Source organism: Phalacrocorax carbo, chromosome 1, assembly GCF_963921805.1.
Source record: "Phalacrocorax carbo chromosome 1, bPhaCar2.1, whole genome shotgun sequence".
NCBI lineage: Eukaryota > Metazoa > Chordata > Aves > Suliformes > Phalacrocoracidae > Phalacrocorax > Phalacrocorax carbo.
In genome coordinates, this window is record NC_087513.1 from 114,672,670 (window position 1) to 114,692,141 (window position 19,472).

The 19,472-nt window shown below is 39.9% G+C and overlaps 1 protein-coding gene across 1 annotated transcript in view; it reads right to left on the bottom strand.

Annotated features, from left to right (window-relative positions):
• GRIK1 (glutamate ionotropic receptor kainate type subunit 1) overlaps positions 1-19,472 on the bottom strand; it is a 173,374-nt gene that overhangs the window by 80,439 nt on the left and 73,463 nt on the right. Inside the window, exon 2 of the mRNA XM_064470479.1 lies at positions 602-769. Within this exon, the coding sequence (XP_064326549.1) occupies positions 602-769 (168 nt within the window). The remainder of the gene's footprint in view (positions 1-601; positions 770-19,472) is intronic.

Sequence of the window (19,472 nt, forward strand, 5' to 3'; positions counted from 1 at the left end):
TGACTTTTTTCCCTTTCTGTTTTGGTCTGCAAGTAAATTAGATGCAAATAAATTGCACCATAATTTTCCCTCTGAGAAAAATAAAAGAACAGGCAAAAAAATTCCAGACTTGTCCACTCCAATTCTTGTAGTTGTTTATAACAGAGAAATTTACTTCTGTCTCTTAGACACTGAAGTGTTAATATTTCAGGACAGGGAGGCTAATGGCCTGTGTTCCTTAAAGTACAATAGCAATAATTTGTTATGGAAAACGCATATCTCTGTGTGTGTGCTAATTATGGGTTGTGACATCCCCCTGTGCTCCCTGTTAGTCCGTGATCATTTTCTGCAGAATTCCAGGTGGCAAATCTATTTTTTGGAAAGAGTAATGGGTTGGACTTGCCACCTTCCATCTGGGGCTCTTAGCATGCAGGCAGGATGTAGGTGTTTCATCAGAAACTAGATGACAAGTCCAAGTCCAGCTTGTTCAAATAATTTTGAACGATGAATTTGATGTTACCGTTCATATACATATGTTACAATTGGAGCAAAGAAGGAGACCAAGCTGGGGAAAGGTAGTACAGAACATGTATGTTACTGACACAGTGATTGAGATAATTACCCCTTCTCGAGGCTTCAAAACTATCAAAAAGGTTAATTCTCTGGATGTCATAGGTTAATGTGGTATTAGGCATCAGTGTTCTGTTTCTATTAATGTTGGTGACTGCAAACTTGAAAGCCAATTCTTCAATATTAACAGGTTCGTTTTCCACAGTTTCGAATATCCCTCCTGTTGAAACAGAGATAAATGAGAAGTATTACTCACCTCTTCATCACTGTACATAAAAAGAGAAAAATAAATTATAAGCAATAATAATCTAACTGTTCATAAAGGAAAACAGTTAAAATTACTTTTAAAAGCACTACAGCAAAAGCATATTGGATCATTAGTTTTTATTTACAGTGTCACTGTAAGTTAACTCAATATTATGAATGTTGCTTAGACAAACATCTGTGAAAGATGATGCATGTTCATTATTCAGGCTTTTCAAAGTAAAATTTTTAAATGCCTGTGAAAACTTCTATCGAGTTCCTAACTACTGAAAGTAGCGATATTCATAGGTCTTGTTCCCCTTGCCCCAATCTAATCTGTTTGGAGATGAAACTTGGATGTGTGGGATGTTTTCTGAAGTGTTTCTGGAAATCTTGGCAGTACAAGATCCACATTCAGAAGTGACTTACGAGCTTGAGTAGGAACGAACTGAAAGTTTCTGCTCAAGGTCTGTGTCTTAGTAGGGCTTTGGTTTTTTACAAATCCTAGACAACATTGTTGATCATTTCTCAGTTTGCTCAGGGACAGCTCAATATTTTTACTTTTTCAAAGATCATTGCTGAATGAACTGATTTGTTAGATACAGAACATAGCCAAGCCACACGCTGCTGCCACAGGTTTCATCTCTGTTCCAAAGTGTTGCATGATGTCTCCAGTGGTGTAGTGTCTACCAGTGCCATCGTGAAACTGGTTTAAGTCTCCTTGCAAGGACAGTGCCAGATCTAGCACAATTGCTCTCAACTTCCCATCATTCCTCTAGACTCTTCTTTCAACATCCGTTCTGAACTATTTGAACCAAGAGGTGTCCCAAGCCATTCAGTGTAATTCAAGCCAGGCACCTGCTCTTTGAGTGATGTTTGATTTGTCAGAACTTCTTTTCTACCTTTCAGACTGAAATTTTATATAACTCTTGCTCCTTTTTAAAACAAATGAGGTGAGTCTGAGCTTTTTCTTTAACCTGGAAGCAAAATTTCAAAAGAGGACCTGTAAATAATGAATCTGAATTTTGGAAGCATAATGAACTTCTCTGGTGTATATTCTGAGATGGGGAAGGTGGCTGTGTTTCAAGTCAACTGGCTATCCCACTTATACTGAGATGTCTACCCCCTCTAGCCTCTAGAGACTTTATTATGCCAACAACACATTCAGACTGTCTAGGAGCACTGGGATTTGATGAATGCATAACAAACACAGCTAATTTGAAAAAAAATAGCTCCTTTACACAGCAATCTCCAGCTTCAGTACTTGATTTTGCAAGTATAATTTACCCATTTAGTGCAAGTCACTAGAGAATACGTTGGATTTCTCAGTTACATATTTTCACATTTCCCCATGTGAAATTTGAGCCCTAGATATCGCTTTATATTTTCTGAGCATCAGAATGTATTCAGCTAATGCACTGCGATTTCTTGCAATTTTGGTGTAGTAGGAATACAATGTAGGAATAGTGCAGTCATTAGCTGACAATCAGGAAATGGGAACACGGTGGAATTAAAACCTGTTTCGAATTTTAACTCAGCAATGAAAACACTGGAGGCTATCAAACCCAAGTTGGCAATGTACTCTCTAGCTACTCTTGAATACACAACATTATATTATCTCTTGAACCCCTATATAACAATAGCTTCACGTGACAAGCAGTTTGCCAACTTAAGCAATTTTCTGATTCATTATATGTATTTCTCATTTACTATATGCATCTATTAGAACATTAAAGACTTCCCAAATTTTATTTCTCTCCCTCATAAAACATATAAGTGATGGGAGGAGACTGTGACACACAGAAATAGCTGGCAAAAGTGCTGGGTTTGGAACCAAATATAAAACCTCCTGTGGAATGCTAAGAGGCAGTAGGATTTTCCAGATTTGCAAGCTATAGGACCACCAGAAGGAAAAAAAATCTAAAGCCTCTCCTTTCAGATACTAAAATTTCTGATGCCAATGATGACACCAACAAGTTGCTACTCTTTTGGTTAAACAAAACTTGCTTTCCCTCCTTTTACCTGAGGACGACAAGTATTTTCAGTTAGCTATAATGTCAGCTTGGTCTTGGGCCAGCAAGATATAACTGTTGTCTTTTGTTTGGACAACTACTGGAATTAGCAGAACATTGTTTCATAAGGCAAGGTGGACGTCACTGAGTGTAACAGATCACCTGAGACAGCTGTTTAATATAACAGGGTGACCACCATCTCTCCCCACTTCCAATAGGATGAATCTCTTACCATTTGATATTGACAAAAAATCTTCTCCATCTTGGAAATGATTATTGTGCTGTGCCTGTATTATGTTCTACTTTTTTTTTTTTAAATTAAAACAACTTCATACAACCACCCTGAAGGTAACCTTCATACCTATACATACACAAACACTTTCTCATTCTACGACTAGAGCTTTTTCGAGACCTCTAGTCAGTTGCCTATTAAACGGACATAGATTTTAATTGATGTATATCCATGAACTATTTATACTTCATCTGCAGAATTTTGAGGAATATTTGATTGGTCCCCTTTAAAAATGAGTAGAAGCTCACTGGGCAGAGGGAAGGAGTGGAGGGAAAGGAGGAGTGATGGAAAGAGTGAAGGTTTTGCATGAGTGTGTTTCCTAAGCAAACTATTCAAAACTGCATATGCGCTCTCACATACGCTTCAAATGTATTCAGATAGGTCTCTCTGAAAGTCAGCTGTATAATCAATATGTTGGTACCCCATCAACATATATTCCAGGCTCCTTTTGTATCAGTAAAGCACTTACAGAGAACTTTGGTTACATGCTTTAATTTGCTGGTGAGATACTCTGAGTAAGAATGGGACAGATAGTTAAGACGTTCATAATTTTACACGGAATTTTCATTCAGCTGAACTGGAGATGCTGAATAGGATGCCATTTAGAGTCTTTGAAAGCTAGTGCTTCCTCTCCCCGCTAGGATGGGGAAGTTCTGAGACCACAAAAGTAATTCTTCCAAGTCAGCAAATGTTTACTTCACTGAATGTTCTCCTGATTAAACTCTAAAGTAAGCACAAAGAGGGGTGCCCTGCTGCCCGTGAACAAAGTCAATAGTTGCTTTCTGTGAGTGAAGTTTGGGATAGTTGCATTGTGAAAAGCTTGAACTGTTACCTACTTTAGCTTGGGTTTTCTGTTGGGACCTATGTCTGTAAAAAACAGTTGAATCAGTCTATGAATTTGCATCACAAACAAGCCAGCAGATAAAATCTGGCTGTTCTGTGCTGTAGTGTTTTCATCCATGTATCCTTAATGAAATCTAGCAATTTAGTAAATAGTTTCTCTTCTCCCATGTTCTGCTAGTGACTGACTGTCAAGTTTAGAATTTATTGTAAGGTCCAGGTTAAAAGAGAAATAGCAGAGTAAGTGACAAGTTTGATGAAGAACTGGTTTGTCATATGATTCATTTAAATAAAGTAATGACTGTACAACATTTTAAAAACAAATTAACTACAGGATTCTACAAGAGAAGGAAAAAAAATTGATGTTAACTGAAGATATAAATGATGCTCCAGAAATGAGGCTATTATTGCTGAGCATGAAAACAAGCACTGGCTTTCAAGGTAGGCTGCTAGCACCGCATACGTGGGACAAAGCTTAAATTTTTGAGTCCTCCCTTTCACCTCCCTCCCCTGCACCCCAGTTACTCAGCCAGGTAGTGAATCCCCTGCAGCAGCTTTGGCTGACCAAAGGCTGCTTAGTCCTGGTCAGTGGCAGACCTGACCTTTCTTCTACACAGGCATGTCTGGCCCCATGATGAGTGGGATTGTCCACCTGAGTCAGCGGGAAGCTGCCTACACAAAGCCAGGTGAGTGCCAGAGCTATAGCAGTTGCTCTGCTTCACATGGATGTCAACACCTCCCAAAGGCTGTCTCACCAGGTACAGCTGAGGAGCAATGCCAGGCATAGATTACAGGATCCTATTGCACACAGGGAATAACCACCAACCAGCCACGTGAGGACATCAGTTGGAGAACCCAGCATTCATGTTCACTTAACTGATAATCCTGCTTCAGCACACCCGTGTAAGGAAATGTTTCATTTCAGCAATCACTTTATAAAGTGGTGTCTGTAGGAATGAAGGAAAAAAGCTCTGTCTGCCCCTCTGAATTTAGCTGTGGAAAGTAAGAGGCAAATGACTACTTGGCTAATGTTGCTCTGACAGAAATGAGGGCTGAGCCACGTGAGTGACTGCTCTTCAGAAAGGAGCAAGGAATGCAAGTCAAACAGACAAATATGGCAAAGCATCAGCCCCATTCATACGCTGAAGTTAAAAAAATTCTACAGCAAGTAAAATGTCAAAAATATAAAAGCACACCTCAGTAGGCACACCTGAAAAAGCAGCTCCAGTCCTGAGCAAGCAAATGTTTCTATTTAAAGGGGTCATCATGGACAGACAAAGTTTTAGAAAAGGTCATGGCTGAATCAATTTCCATACCTCTCGATGGGTCTCAACATTTTGCTTCAAGACAAGGCAGAGTGCAAAATCTTGTTATTGGAAAAAGTCTCTATCCCTGTTTTAAAACCAGTCATAAACAGCAACAGCTAAAAATTTTTGACCTTTCTGATGGCAGTTATTGACCTGTCTCGCTGGGCTTCTTTGGTCAGGTTTCCTCAATGCAAAATATCTCACTAACATATTTCAGTCCCAATATGGCAGATGCAGTATATTTTTTTAAGCTGCATTTATATAGAATTGCCTGAGTAGCCTTGAAGGAATTTCTGTGATTTCAGTCAGTGGTATCACTTTGATGCTCTCAAAGTAAAATGTTACCTTTTCAAAATACCTTTAAAAACCATATCCCACTTGCAGAGAAGTTTTTCTTAGCTACTCCATAGAAAACATAAGGACAGCACCTTACTGCATTGGGGGTATTTTTGTTATTTGTTACTCTCTATTAAAATACTGCATAAAGCCAGGTGAAGTGGAGGTAGGCTCACAGGGAAAGACAGTACTGATAGCCTGCAAAACAGAGGTGGGAAAATGCCAATGCTTTTCTATGTGTTCTATATTTCCTCCTGACACCTAAAGGAGACTGAAAGAGAAAAAATATGTTCTGCTCTTAAGCCAAGCTGAGACCCAGTGGCCACCACAGACATGCCAAAAAAACAGTTGGTTTTCAAATGCAGATCTTGCTCTGGGACATTCTTGTGTTCATTATCTTGGTGAATGGATATCATATTTCCCAATTAAACTTGTTAAAAGTCGCTCCAGCTCACCATGTGAGGCAGCTCTATGGCAGGTCATGTCCATGCTTACACACTCGACCAGCAATCAACCTTCCTCTCAAGCCAGGATTCGACTGTCTATCAGCTATTGAACTGTCCTCCAGACATTTTTTAATAATATTCTTTATTACTAATATAATTCTCTCTACTTTTTGACCAGTGGAAAAAGCTGGCAGTGTAGGGAAGTCATTTGCTTGTACTGTTAAAATAGAGAAAAGTGTTGCTGAATAATATATGCAGTATTCAAGGACCATAAGTCAAGCTAGTAGATAAGAGATTTAAAAGATATCTTGCATACCATCTCTTTCCTACAGCCAACAGTACCAGCAACCTAAAGACAACAGATCAGCTATTCATACATGCATATGACTCCAGGAGTAGCCATACTAATACTAACACCAGGTATTTCAACATTCTGACAGAAATTAAAGTAAGAAACTGGAGGTGTTAAAAAACTGAAAGCCGTATGTTGTTCACATTCTCATTCAGGTTCTACACTTCAAAAGAATATTGTTTGAAAACAAACATGCTGACCATGCAGTAAAGATTTTGAAATATTAAAACATACAGACCAAGAAAGATGGTAGAGGAAAAATATAGTTAATCTTAACAACTAAGATTTTCCTCATAAAGTCACAAGTATTTTTCCCTTTGCTAGAGAAAAAAAGGGGGCTTTCTGTGATTTACAACTCTTTCCAGTTAAGGATAAAACCCTATTTCTACATGGTTGGTGTCCAGGTTTCTGTTCCTTGCTCAAAGGATATCCTTGTTTCATAGCCTGAGCATAAGATGTGCACCTTCTTGTCCGCCTGGGGAGGTGTTTGTTGCAGAGGATGACACATTCTTATATGTGGAAGCACAGGGCCTGCTAGATGTCATTGCTACATGCCTGAAGCTTTGTGCCACCAATGGCTTTCCAAGGCAATCCAGTGCCATGTCATGCAGGTGATTTGCTAGCAGGATTTCCAGAAGCATCTGAACATCTATCTCCTGGAGGAAATTATGCTCTGAGAAGCCTCCCCTCCTTTCCGCAGCACCATCTGAACACCAGGAGGTCCATGAGACCTCATTAAAACCCACCTGTCAGTCACTGAAGAGAAATGAGAATTAAAATCCTAATGATTGTGCAGCTATGTGCCACTGGTTTCCCAAAAGAGAAGCTGTTGCTGTTGCCAGGTTAATGTAGGGGATTCATAACACCAAATTAGCATGCAGTTTGCCCTCGCTCTCTGTAAATATAGATACCGACTCACACCACCCTGCTGCCGGGATGGCTATGGACTCACATCCACTTCTGAAGATCAGTGGGGCTGGCAGAGTGGTAGGGATAGACCTGTTGGCTCAAAAAGGAACAGGGCAGAGCAAAACAGTGCTTATGAAGACTTTCTCCAGATAACGTCCGCTTACAGAATTAGAGCATACCACTTGGAGTGAAAGCCCTTGCTACTGGAAACCCCATCCTAGCATTTTTTTCCATCCTTGCCTCTTACCAGAGGACATATTCTCCTGTGCCATGAGGTGTCCAACTGAAAGCCAGTGCAAGTACACTCACTACAGAACTAAGTCTGGACAGTCATCTTACTGGAAAAGAATAATCAAATGAGTTATTATTTAGAGGCTTACCTTTAGCAGACAGGTTAACAGTATCTTTCTTTTTGACATTAGCTCACTGACTGTGAAAGATTAGTCCAGAAACTGGTTATTACCTCTAATTTATACATGACCTATCAACTTCTCTGTTATATATGTGTGTGTGTATTATAAAAAAAAAAAGTTTATCAGGAAGAATCATTAACAATCACAATCCTATAACAAGCAGTAATTGCATTTTACATTTACAAATCCAGACCGAAGTGGGTTTACTCCCTGAGGTTTTTGTGGAATTAGATGCATGGGGTTTGCATTTGGCTCACAGAATGTAAACTGAACATATTAGTATTCTCTGCACGAGTGAATTTCGCCTTCCAAGAGGGAACTCTGAGTTAGGCAGCTATTATCATCCTCATTTTACAGACAGTGAAACTGAGAGCTCGAGTGACTTCCCTACCATCGCTCCCTCTTCGATCTGTTCAAAAGCTGTTTTGGAAACCTTCCACACATTGTGCTTTGTTTCAGCCTATTCCCACCCTTTTCTCAAGCCCCTGTCTTTACCTTGGCATTCACCATCTTCGCATTCACCCAGCCTGGGCCCTGTCCAGCGTGCCTTCGGTTTTATTCCGCATTACTATACCCTGCCAAATGTCACTGCCGTGTCATTGCCTATGCCACATTCTGGGTCTGGATCATTTTCCCTCTGTAACTCATCACCCGTCTGTGGGCTCCTCCTTTTAGGATGCACTTCAAACAAAACTCGAAGCCCATATCCTTGCCCTTTCTGTACTCTACCCTCATTGTTTTCAGCCATCTGAATCTAAAATAAAAGAAGAGACAGTGAGCACAGAAAGGCAAATATCTTGTTCTGGTGCTCACCTGGATTTCCTGCCTCCCTTATCCCCACCTCTGCATTTATTTGCTCTGCTGCCTCTGTAGATTGCAAGCTTCTCCAGTCTACAAGAAATTTGCAACCAAACAGAATAATTTGGAGCAGGGCTGGCTTTGGGGGGTTGGGGTGATGACTGCATTTTCCTTTCCATCACTGCCTGGTAGGACTGGGAAGCTGAAACCTGGGGCAGGTTCATGACCTGAAACCTGACAGACAGAAGGGGGTGCAACCCAAGTGTCAAAGTCAGCAAATGTGTAGATTGGGTTTTTTTAAGAAGATTGGGTTTGTTTATAGAAAGGTCACTGACTATTTGACAAATTGAGTATCTCCTAGGTTGAAAACTGCACAACTGAAATCTATCTATAGGCATGTGTTTAGGACATGATTGTATTCCTGTTGCTTTTGAGAGGATTTTGCTCTCAGCTTTAACAAAAGGTGAGGTACGGTATGTCAGGCTTTGCAGTCTGATTCAAAATTTGCTTGACTTAGACTGAACTCTCACAGGGACTCAGCCTCTCTGTTTTTTTCATGCAACATAGTTAGTGCTTAATTACACAGCGATGAAACTCATAGAAATCACATTTCAGTTTCAGCCCTAGTGGAGACAGGTGCAAGGTCTGCAACGGCTGAAGAACTGCAACCCCTTATACAAGGTCTGAATACATAACCCACAGCAAACAAGACCTAGTTAAAGATTGAGGTGAAGAACACAAAAGAGGGAAAAGATCTTAAATAGAAAGTGTTAAAGCATTTCTCTATCCAAAACATTCTCTATGAGAGCCAGGGCCAGGTTTTTATAATCATCTGCACTCCAGCAAGATACTGCATTCAGCGATGCTTTTATCCTTTGGAAAGCAGAGGGATAAAAATATGTATGTGTGTATGAACATATATAAAAAGTTGAGCTTATTAAGATACAAAGATCTGCCTTTTCCAATGGGGTTTATTGCAGTCGAGCTTGTGAGTTTGGAGATATTTCCCAAAGGCTCAATCGGTATGATTCATGTTATAGAATCTCTAAGTAATGAACTTTTTCTTTTTCTAATGGGGAAAAAATGGTTGACCTGATTCAGGTATCTCTTGCAACACAGTGGCAGTACTAGCCAGAAACTGAAGGATCATTTTAGGGGTGTAAACTCTCTATTTGATAGAAATTTTTTAAACTGTTGTCTTTATTTTATTGTTTTCACTTGATGCAAACTTTAGTCAGGAGGTACTTAAAATGCAGGATACTACATATATTGTGTGTATATATATATACATTGCTGTTCTTCACCCCACAGAACCATACCTACTTGGGCAAACTAGCTATCCATGCATTGCAGGATTAATTTCAACAACAGGAGAGGGAGAAAATTCATTCTAATTACCCAGTTACACATGCAACATTGAGCCCCATCAGATGCTATTTCTGGCCATGTAGAAAGGAGGAGGGAATAAGAATTGTTTCCCTTCTCTTCTTGGAGCTAGAATTAGGCAGATGAGCCTTGCAGAGGCCAGGGTTAGATTTTGTGTGAGATGTTTTCCCCAGGAGCAGGGTACTGGCTAAAGCAGCTTACACAGATTTTCGGTACCCTGCTTTCCCTCTGCCCATGGATATGATCTGGCCTGCTTTGCAGAGCTTGGCTTATAGGCTATTCTTTGAAAAAGTATGTGGCAGATCAAGCCTCCACCTTCAACAGAACCACTTTTTAATCAGGATGTGTGGTATGAATGGAGCTGCTCTCTTCAGAGCTCCCCAGTAACCAGGTGAAACAGGGCAGTGCTGTTGTGAGATGCACGCCCTGCAGCACAGCGAGGAAGCCCTCGCCCAACGCGGCTCCTGTGCCAAGTGCTTCGGGCAAACGTTTGGGCTCGGTGTGAGCACTGCCAAAATGCTCGTAAGGATAGTTAGGAGTATAACGTAATAAAGCCGTTGTTTTAGTTAATGAGATGATCTTGGTGAGTGTGTTTGTTAACCATGCATTTGCTGCATCTATGTGGCTGGATCCACACATAGCCCTGTGCCTTTTGCTGTAATCCTCCTGCTTCATAACTCCTGTGGCAAAAATGCTCCAGGACTCTGCAGAACCAGTGGTTTTGTTCCCTTTTTTTAAGGCTGCCAGCAACAATGTAGCAGGCTTTTAAATTTCCCTCCCCATCATTTTTTTGAGAGGAAATAAGACTTTACTGAAGGAGGTAAATGGTTCTATTGATTTCAATAGGTTTTGAACAAATTCTCTCACAGCTAAGCATTTCTCCCACCATGTTGTAACAACTTAAGTAGTCCCACTGGAAGAGGAATTTACCTTCTGGTGTCTTTTTAAATCATTCAGAGCACTATTTCACAGATATGTTTTTCCTACATATCTCTCTGAGTCAGAGGATTTCCCTCTGAGACATCCAGACATCTTGACATATTAATCGTTGATCATGTGCTGGACTACAAGGTGCTTCTGAAAATGGAAAGGGATGGAAAGGCAACATGAAAGTAGGGAGGAAGGAACAATCACAAGAAAACCCCCAATGTTTATATTAAGCAATAAAGGAAGGGGAAAAAGGATTTCACAGAAATAAAAAGTAGGTGAGGAGAACGGAAAGATAGCTGGTTGAATGAAGACTGAAAGATGGATGGCATTGGGCTGCGGAACTTGCTGGGAGTTTTATTTACTGATTTTATCTGGTTCCATCTCAAAATTATTAGATTGTTTAAAAAATATGGTAAGATTTGTTGCAGATACAAAGTAATTGTACCTTACATTTGAGGAACCTTGACCCAAACAGAGCAATAGAGACCTTGTCTAAAATAATAGCCAGGAAATTTTAATTCAGAGGGGTTTCACCAGCTGCTTTTATGTAGGCACCTGGTTATACCAGGAGGTATATATGTGCAAAAAGTACTTTAGCACCTTCCTTTGCAGTGGTTAAGATATGACACTTTCCAGAAAGCAGCAATCAATATAGTATGTGCAGCCATTTTACTTCTTTTTTTTGCACTATGACAGCAGATGACCCGTAGAAAGATGTATAGATTCAGTTGACTGAAGTCCTGAAAAGGTTACTCTAACTGGAGAGCAGTCCTGAGGTATGAGGGTATAGCCGTGCCATAAAGCAATTGTGAGTTTACACATGCAATGAAACTACTTCAGGATTAGCCATTTTTTCTCAAGCTGTTAGACAGAAATAGACTATACTTTGAAATATGCATTATTCAGTAAAGAGCAGTTTTAGGCATAAATATTGGGGTTATATCTTTAAAAATTATATACGTTTTCCTTCATGAGTGCCCATTAAGCACTATTATCTGTAAGATGCTTAGGAACATAAGGTCTTTATTAAAGCTGAAGAAATCTGAGCTTATCCTGAAAAAGCATGGATGAACTCAGATCACAAACTATCCAAAAGTACATCCCTTCCAGAAAGGAGGTGGTGGTGGAGGGAGGTTAAAGTTGGTAGGGGGGACTTTTTGCACTCTAACTTCAGTCAGTCACTCTTTTCTTTCTGAAATCCAGCTGTTACAATTCCCTTAAAGGCAGTGCTACCTATTGATCCACAAATGATTGACATGGGGGATGCCAAGAGCCCACAGCTAGCAAGCTGCAGCAGAGATTTAATTTGTAAATTACTATGGACAATTTGCATTTTTGAGCATGTAAAAAATAGTATCCTAATCAAGAGTTTAAACATTAAGGATATAAAGATTACATTAGCTTTTGCTGTCACGCACCGTGCATGAATTAACAGTGAATTTTTACTTTGCTTTCCCTCTGATTTGCAACAACTGTTTATGGCAGACTCTTCTGAGTCTGAAGTTGGTCCTCTCACCTTGGAGGAAAGGTTTACAGTAATTCATCTAAAATGGAGAGGACTTTACCTGTTACAGTCACCTCCCTTTCCTTCTCCTGTTCCACTGGACCTTCCCCAGAGCTCTTCACTAACCCCACCAAAGTCTTGGCTCATGGCTGGAGCCTCTGGCCTCACTGCTACAGGCAGTAAATGCAGTCAGTGGGGTAGGACTAGCCAGAAAACAAGAAACCTGCTTCAGTTCTGGTGCCTTTAACCTTCTCATCAGAGGGAAAAATGAGACCTCTCATACTATTTTTTTTTTTTTGCTTGTTATGGCAATATGAGAGACTTGTGTAGCACAGGGCAGCCAGCAAACCAGGGACTAGGACAGTGGCCTAAGAATCATGCCCCCTCTCTCCAGCCTCACTGGGAAATGCCAGTCTATGCTCCAAAAAATTTTGTCTACAAAATGGTGACAGTATGAATCTGTTTCTGTGAAAAAACATTAAAAAAATTTCCTTACCAATTTGAGCCCAGGACGTGTATGGTCCTCCAATGCCTCTGCATGAGGCAACATGTCCTGTACTCTTAACATCAAGCAACTGAATCAGCAATGTTCCTGATTCAGCTTCAGAAGTACACCAGAGACAACACTTGGGGACTTCTTGGCACCTTCCTGTTTTCCATACCTCTAATGCTGGGAGGCGCAGGCCCCCAGCAGAGCATGGAGGAAGGGGATCAGTGTAGGGAAGCTGTTATTCCCTGCAGCACTGTCTCTCACTTGCACTTTCTCAATGTCCAGCCCCAGCCTTGCTGCCTTTTTTCTCCTCAGGTCTGCTCAGCTTCATTTGGATGCAAACTGGGTTTGGCCCAAAAGCCATTTCAATACAGCTGTTACTGAAATAGACCTTTGAGCTGAGTGTGCTTCAGTCCTCATCAGACTGAAATGATGGCATTTCTTGTAACATCTCAGCAAAGGGGAGCATCAGCTATGTTTTATAGCTATTAGATAAAGGTGGATGCTCAGAATCCAGAAGACGTGCATTAATAAAACAGCCAGCTTGACATATTGCTTGCTGAGCTTGTCTTGGCTTACAGAGGAACTATGTAACATGTCTATTAGGAAAATATTATTCTGTGGAAGAAGCCTTTGAGCTCCTCTCACCAAAAAAAAAAAAAAAAAAAGCTAAGGACCAGCACCCCGTATAGCCCCTCTGTGAATAAAGTATGTTCATGCTGCAGCTAACCTAGTGGAAGATTTTCCCAGGCCTCTTTTACTGCTCTTGTACACAGTTGAGCCTGTTGCAACGTTGACAGAAGGACTTGCAGACTTGTAGAAAGACTGACAGGTAAGAGTGCCACAAGACACTCAGATTATGTAGGGATGTAACTAAGAAAGTATAAACCTGAAGTTTAAACACAGAAACTTAAAAAAGATGTGTCTTGATTTTCAAAGTGAATCAAAGTGAATTGATTTTCATTAAAATTAATAAAGCCCCCTCCCCCTTAATCTTTTATTGGTATAGAGGAAGGATATAAAAACAAATGTTACCAGGTTTCCCACTGGATCAACTGTTTTGATTCTCCTAAAACACCAAGCACACCGTTGGGATGGGGTACTTCACTAACAGTCCCCCATGGTTTGTGAAATGCAAGAAAATGGGCAGATTTTACTTGGGATTTACGTATTATGCTTTAAATTTTATAGAAATACATTTTCTTCTATCCTGCTGGATTATTCTGTCCCACTCTTACTAGTGTTAATGTAATTTCATCCTTAAATCCTCAGGTATCAAAAAGGAACACATAGAAAATAAGTTGACATTTTTCTAAACAAGTTATTATTTATATTGCAGCCTCAGCATAGCAGGTGCTTTAAAGAAAAATACCAGGATATATTTTCAGCCTTGCAAAGTGTAATGTCTAAGCAGGCTCGTCTAGGATTATGCTTTTAAGGGTGGGGCTGCAGATTTTGCAACCGATCCGCTCTTACAAATAATGTTTAATCAGCACCTGCACCATGTGTTGCCATATTTCTTTATAATAATGATGGTTGGCTCTTGAAAAGACACTTAGTTGAGGTGCCTGCAATTTAAAGCTTTCTTGGTAATTATCAGTCTGGAACATTTCTATTCCTTAAATCTACTGAGGGCCATTTGAGTCTGAAAAATATCTTATTCACATCTACATTTGCAAATGTTAAAGTAACAAGTGTAAACAGAATGCATCTGCACCTAATCACAGCTTTACATGAAGTGCTAAATCATGCAACTTCAATAGTAATTGGGAATGGGAACCCAAAATACTATATGAAAGCTGTTTTCTTGTAATGCTTTCCCCCCAACCCAAGGAACATATATTCTTCAAAACCCCATATTCTAGCAAGACTGGTTTGAAAATACTTAGAATGCGCAGAGAAAACCAAGACTTCCCTGCAGTGTTAAACCATCTGATGGAGAAGCACACGGTGTTGAAATTCCTGTGAGTAATGGGGTCTAAATTAAAGGGATTAAGACCCTTCACTCTAGAAATTCTTGACTTGGAGGAACTTTCCAAGGTTGTATCATCACTTTTCCTTTGTAATGCTGAATACCCCTAAAGTTTCTTTGGAACCAAACTTCTCACTTGTACATGAATCTGGGGACTTGAGAGGCTCCTACTCAAATCACTCACAAGACCTGTAAAAGTGGTATCTTTTAGGTAAAACACTTTCATGCTGTATAGGCAAATTTCAGGATAAAACCCAAACGTGAAATGTTTAACATTCGTACCTGGTGCGTACATAGAAATGTCTTTCACTAGCAATCATACTCAGATTGAGGCACTCCAGTGCTGGGATTTACTACCTAATTCCCAGGGATGAATTCAGCATAAAAATGAATAGAAAACCCTATAGTAGCTACATCTATTATTCTTCTTTGTTTCTTCTCTAGAATGTTTTTGCAGATAGCACTTTTTTCTGTGTTCCAAGAGCTGCACGCAACAGATGTAATTTGTCTGAATGGGGTCTGTGAAAGACTCGTAAAATTCTTAAAAACAAACAAAACCCTTCACACATCCCTGCTTATCAGCAAGCGTTAAGTGAAAATTCAAAATGTATCCTAGTTTAAATTCAGTTGCAAATGAAATTATGGTAGCGTGACTGTACACAATGATCCTTGGATTTTTACCATGAAGCCTAGGTAGCCTGTTCTTGCATAGGAAAGATTTCAGTAGCAGTGATTTGGCCGAAACAATGTGAAGATGTACGAAGTGCACTGGCCATCGTCTCTTTCCTGTACAAAGATATCATACACCTGCAAATTTTACATTCTTGAAAAGACTTGCTTGTTATGCACAATGAGTATGAGCGCGCTTGCACAGTGCCTGCTCAAAATTGTGCTGCACTGAAAATATAGTTTTACATTTCAGATCTCTCTGGTTGTTCCATCCAACATTCTGTCTCTGCAGGACTATTTTCTTCCTTTTTTCATTTTTTTCCTGATCTAACCTTACCTGTTATAGGCAATCAATGTGATTGAAGGCCAAGCCTTTCCATTGGCTTCTCTGAGTCATGGATCAAGCCCAAATTTTGCAGGAAAAATTCTTATAGGATGTGATATGGCACCTCCTCATGGCTGAACACTTAAACAGCTTCAGTGGGAACAGCTTCATCAGAAATTATTAATGCTAGTTAGAGATGTTATTTATTATAGATACTACACTTCTTTATTATAGTTATACTTAGTTGTAATGAACATAGTTATTGATAGGAAACTTAGAGATGTACTTTTTTTAAAAAAAAAGGCAGAAAAATTTGCTTGTGGAAAATGTTACAAATGGGTTAAAACTGGCATAATATTAAACAGATAAGAAAAAAACAAAAGAAAGAAAAAGACAATTCTCTGAAAAACTGGATACAACATCTGTGCTCCACGAGGTGAATATCTGAGTTACTAAATCATTCCTCAGACTTTTAAAATATAAAAGCTGAGGCTACTGGGTATAGCTGTTATGGGGTGGGGGGGATTATCCTCAAAGCTTTGTTGTCAGAAATTTCAATCAAAAGTCCATGAAATAACCTTACCGTGAAGAGGAAAGTGTAATTACTTATAATTAGTATAGTGAGGAAAGTATGACTTGAAACCCATTACATAGCCATAATTTCAACATGTTACCATCAATCAGGAGAGAAAAACTTAAGGTTCAAAATAAAACTAAAATTTCAGCTCCGGAGGGACAAGATTTATTTTCCTTGCGCAGTGACTCATTTTTCCTTTCTGTGTGTGAAGCTTCCTATACATTGTGTTCCTTTGAATTTTCTTGACATTTTCTACATTTTTTAGAAGCTATATATTAAGTCTGTTTCAAAGTGACAGCAAAGCTAGTCTTCCCCTGAAAATCAAACAGAGCTTGAACTAAGCTTCTCATGTTGACACATTTGAAAACCTCAGGGTGGATTACCATAACAAGAGGATGGAGATTGTTTCAGGTTGCTGAAGCTGTTGTATTTTTTGGCTGTTGAAACTGGAGAAACAGAACTGCCTGAGTGACTTCACCAGTTGTTGTAAAGCATGAACTGCAGCTCTAAAAGAAATATTGGACTAAGGTTTTCAGATGCCCAACGTCACTTAAGGAGGCCTTCTGGGGGGAATGCAACAGAGCTCGAGGAAAGCAGGGTATAAAACAGGGGCTGACTAAAGGGGCTTCTGAAGTGGGGCATCCTTTTCCTGCAGAATATTGTATAAACTCTTCAGATTCAGGCAGGCCCTTGTAGGAAGAAACAGAATATTTCTCTCAGAGTATGTGATTCTTGTCCCTCTGATGTGAATGCAACTTATTCCCCTTTATTCAACAGAATTAGTATTTAAGCCCATATGCACACTCTTTAGTATTATCATATTGGTTTCAGTAATTTGAGAAATAAATTACAGCAAACCCTGCTATTTAAACACTTGCTGAGTGGGGCAGATGTGGCAAAGTGGCTGCTCAGGTTTACTGTGTTGACACATCCTTTTTCTCCTTTGTGTTTTGCTTAGTTATTTTGTGCCTATGAAATGCTGGTGCCTGCTGGGCATGACTCTGATCTCAGGATCACTGAAGTTCCTCAAGCTACCTCCATTCACCATCCCAGGTGACTTACTTCCAAAATACGCTAAAGATAACAAGTGAACCAGGCTTGTTGATTATTGTATTTAAAAATGCACTTGGTGCGGGAAGCATAGCAATCATAGAGATGTCTCTAGTAATTATTTTCTCTAACACGCAAACCTGGAACATTGCCAATGCACATGCCACCTGGGGATGGACAAGCCTTCAAAGACCATTGTGCCCATAGATTAGCCAAAGTTTCTAAAGACATGAGTCACATAGACAGAGAGAGGGTTGGGTTTGGGTTTTTTCCAAGGATGTGACACTTGACAGGGTGCCGGATGATTTTACAAACAGAGACAACTTTAAAGATGGTAAGCCAGAATGCTACTCCTTGACAGGTTGTCATTTATTCAAATCAACCCTGAGTGCCTTTCTGGAAGACATGCTACAGTCATGTAGAAGTTAATGGGCTCAGTTTTGAGGTAAGGGGATGAAATTCTGCTGCTTGCTTATGATGGAAGATAGGTGTGGGTCCTCTAAAGATCCTGCCTGGCCCGAAACTTTATGACATTCTAAAGATGATAGTAAATCACAGCAGAGATCTTCAGCAAGACGGGGGATGCTCCTGTGTGGCAGAAAAGCTTTCTTTCACAGTTATGTATGTCAAAACAAACTGGGTAACAGAATTATGTGCACATGTGGTTTTCGCTTGGTGACAAAACAAGGATTGCTTCTAACTATGTATGTTTTCTGTGAGATACTGAACATTGAAAAATGGTCAAATTAACAACCTCAATACATTTTCTATGTAAATTAAATGCTGTGTAGACGACACTTCTAGTGATTATAGCTCTCTACGTGACATATGTTTAATGATTTAGATTGGCTCCTGTTGAGAGGGATTTAATTTAAGGCACTTATGGCATTGGGCTCAAATTATTTGCAAGAGTTGATTGAAGCTTATGTTTTACCCTGCAGCTTGTGTTCAGCTAAGGATCATCCGCTGAGTACATTTCATTTATCTTTTGCAGGATCTAAACTATGGGCTTTTGCCACAGTTTTCTCTCTCCATACATATTGTTTAAGCAGTTTCCAGCACAATCAGCCATTGTTGTAAAATCAGATGTGAGAACAAAATTGCTGAATTCTTTTATCTGATTTTTTATTTATTTAAGTGTTAGGTCTGCAGTTTTTAAGGCCTCCCCATCTATTTCCCTCGGCAACAGGTTTTGGATGTCTAGTTCCAATTAAAATTAGAAAGAACTGGTCATCCAGTTCCTTAAGAAGCTTTTAAATTCTCCGCTTTTCTGCCTATCTGTATCATCGCTCATCAACGAGCTGCTGATTGTAGGAACCTCTGGATTCAGAAGTGTCACCATCAAATTTGGTGGTAACTTAAACTTAATCTGAGGTATGCAGCTACCACTAACTTTCCCTGCGCATTGTGATATTATCTCCCTATGTTGATAAACTCCACTAAGCAGTGTTTTGCAGCCATACGCTCCCCATAAAACATCTGCAGACGCACGTGCACAGCTCCTGCTGGAATGACATGGGAGTGGAGTGCATAATTTTCACTGAAGTTGTTTGCGTGGGAAAGTGTGATTTTGATCCAAAATGTAAAGGTCTTCCATTAACTTTTTTGGCCTTTGGATTGGCCCCTCAGCACTCACTGGTCTGACCCTTATTAACAGTAACGATTGTTAAATCCAGGGGGAGGGTGGGGAATACAGAGTGCAGATGAGAGTAAATAATCAAAATGAATGTATAATTTCCCTGTAGCACAATGCCAGCTGGCTTGGAAAAGACCAAGGGCAACTGAAGCAGTCGTTATTTCATTACTGTCTGAAAACTGGATGGCCAATGATGCTCGTCAGATTTGTCAGGTAGCTGGCTATTCTGTTCTGGTTTCTAGGAGCTCTGTGAAGGAGTGGGTTAGTCTTCCAGGACTCTATTAGTACAGGCTCTCCAAATGTCCAAAGGGGAGTGTGGATGCAGGTACACGTTAATTAGTCCCTTAATTCCTTGGGGGAAAAATCCAGTTATTGGCTGCTTGTATTCAAAGGACCGGTGGCGCTTATGGTAGGGTGGTGGCATTGGGGGACAGTG